The sequence below is a fragment of the Apaloderma vittatum genome, unplaced genomic scaffold, assembly GCF_000703405.1.
Source record: "Apaloderma vittatum isolate BGI_N311 unplaced genomic scaffold, ASM70340v1 scaffold23625, whole genome shotgun sequence".
NCBI classification, from domain to species: domain Eukaryota; kingdom Metazoa; phylum Chordata; class Aves; order Trogoniformes; family Trogonidae; genus Apaloderma; species Apaloderma vittatum.
Window position 1 is genome coordinate 12,064 of NW_009717974.1, and position 2,058 is coordinate 14,121.

Here is a 2,058-nt window from a genome sequence, read left to right on the forward strand (position 1 = left end):
CTCGCAGCCCCCTTCCTCCTGCAGCCCCTCAGCCTCTCTGTGTGCCTTCCCAGGGCACACCAGGGATGTGCTCCTGCTGGGAGGTGGTTCCTGGCCCTGCAGAGAAGGCACCATCAACCCTGGCCAAAGGGCTGTCCCCAGCCTTGCCCTCTCCTTGCAGCCCCATGTGTCTCCTTCCCAGCCCACCTGTGAAACCCAGTAACACCATGAGATTTCTAAGCATCAGCCAAGAGCAGTGCTGGCCTGGGAAACTGAGGAGGGAGGAAGTGCTGCCAGCACAGGCTGGCAGGTATGATATTCTCCTTTTCTCCTCCTCTTGCAGACCCCATGCACAACCTCTCTGCTCAGCCCTGGCAGGCAAAGATGGCCAACCTGACCTACGACAACTTCACCCTGGGCAACCACTCTGAGGTGGCCATACAGCCTCCCACCAACTACAAGACGGTGGAGCTCGTTTTCATTGCTACGGTCACTGGCTCGCTCAGCCTTGTCACTGTGGTGGGGAACATCCTGGTGATGCTGTCCATCAAGGTGAACCGCCAACTTCAGACTGTCAACAACTACTTCCTCTTCAGCCTGGCCTGCGCAGACCTCATCATTGGGGTCTTCTCCATGAACCTCTACACGGTCTACATCATCAAAGGCTACTGGCCGCTGGGCGCTGTGGTGTGCGACCTGTGGCTGGCCCTGGACTACGTGGTGAGCAATGCCTCTGTCATGAACTTGCTCATCATCAGCTTTGACCGGTACTTCTGTGTCACCAAACCCCTGACATACCCAGCCAGGAGGACCACCAAGATGGCGGGGCTAATGATCGCGGCCGCGTGGATATTGTCCTTCATTCTCTGGGCCCCTGCCATCTTGTTCTGGCAGTTCATTGTGGGCAAGAGAACAGTCCCTGAGAGGGAATGCTACATCCAGTTCCTCTCAAACCCTGCAGTGACCTTCGGCACAGCCATTGCTGCTTTCTACCTGCCTGTGGTCATCATGACGGTGCTGTACATCCACATCTCCCTGGCCAGCAGGAGCAGGGTGAGGAGGCACAAGCCCGAAAGCAGGAAAGAGATGAAAAACAAGTCCCTCAGGTTCTTCAAGGGCCCCCTGATCAAACAGAACAACAATAACTCCCCGAAGAGGGCTGTGGAAGTGAAGGAAGAGGTGAGGAATGGGAAAGTGGATGACCAGCCTTCAGCACAGACAGAGGCCACTGGCCATCAGGAGGAGAAGGAGACCTCCAATGAGTCCAGCACTGTCAGCATGACCCAGACCACAAAAGACAAGCCCACAGCAGAAATCTTGCCTGCGGGGCAAGGACAGACCCCATCCCAGCCCCGGGTGAACCCATCTTCCAAGTGGTCCAAGATCAAGATCGTTACCAAGCAGACGGGGACTGAATGTGTCACTGCCATTGAGATCGTCCCAGCTAAGGCAGGAGGCTCTGACCACAACTCCCTGGCCAACAGCCGTCCAGTCAACGTTGCCAGGAAGTTTGCTAGCATTGCCAGGAGCCAAGTACGGAAGAAGCGCCAGATGGCAGCCCGGGAGAAGAAAGTCACCCGCACCATATTTGCTATCCTGCTAGCCTTCATACTTACATGGACTCCGTACAACGTGATGGTCCTCATCAACACCTTCTGTGAGACCTGTGTACCCGAAACAGTGTGGTCCATCGGCTACTGGCTCTGCTATGTCAACAGCACCATCAACCCCGCCTGCTACGCCCTCTGCAATGCCACTTTCAAGAAAACTTTCAAGCACCTTCTTATGTGCCAGTACAGGAACATTGGCACAGCCAGGTAAACTGGCACTCAGGGACAACTTCAGCAACATTATGGAAGCCCTTCCCTTTGCCTCCTTTGCCGGTGGGGCGTCGTCTGCTCCCCACTCACAACAGTGCAGACTGTGCAGTGATTGCAGCTGGTGCCTTTCGTCCAATGCTGAAAAAAGTCCAAGGCATCTGGGAGCTGCACCCCAGTCACCTCGGGCCTGGGGACTAGCTGAGGGAGCCAGCAGGAAAGTTGAAGGCAAGAGGAGGAGATGTGGTCGCCAGGAGCCTTC

General features: G+C 56.0%; 1 protein-coding gene across 1 annotated transcript; it reads left to right on the plus strand.

The window, feature by feature from the left end:
* The first annotated feature begins 327 nt into the window (after nucleotides 1-327).
* CHRM4 (cholinergic receptor, muscarinic 4) lies at nucleotides 328-1,800 on the plus strand. Its single transcript, XM_009870103.1, has one exon. It carries the CDS (start codon nucleotides 328-330, stop codon nucleotides 1,798-1,800), a length of 1,473 nt encoding a protein of 490 aa, XP_009868405.1.
* The last annotated feature ends 258 nt before the right edge of the window (nucleotides 1,801-2,058 follow it).

Bases quoted from the DNA above. Each gene is read 5' to 3' on its own strand.
- CHRM4 (XM_009870103.1), top strand. From the start codon at position 328: ATGCACAACCTCTCTGCTCAGCCCTGGCAGGCAAAGATGGCCAACCTG.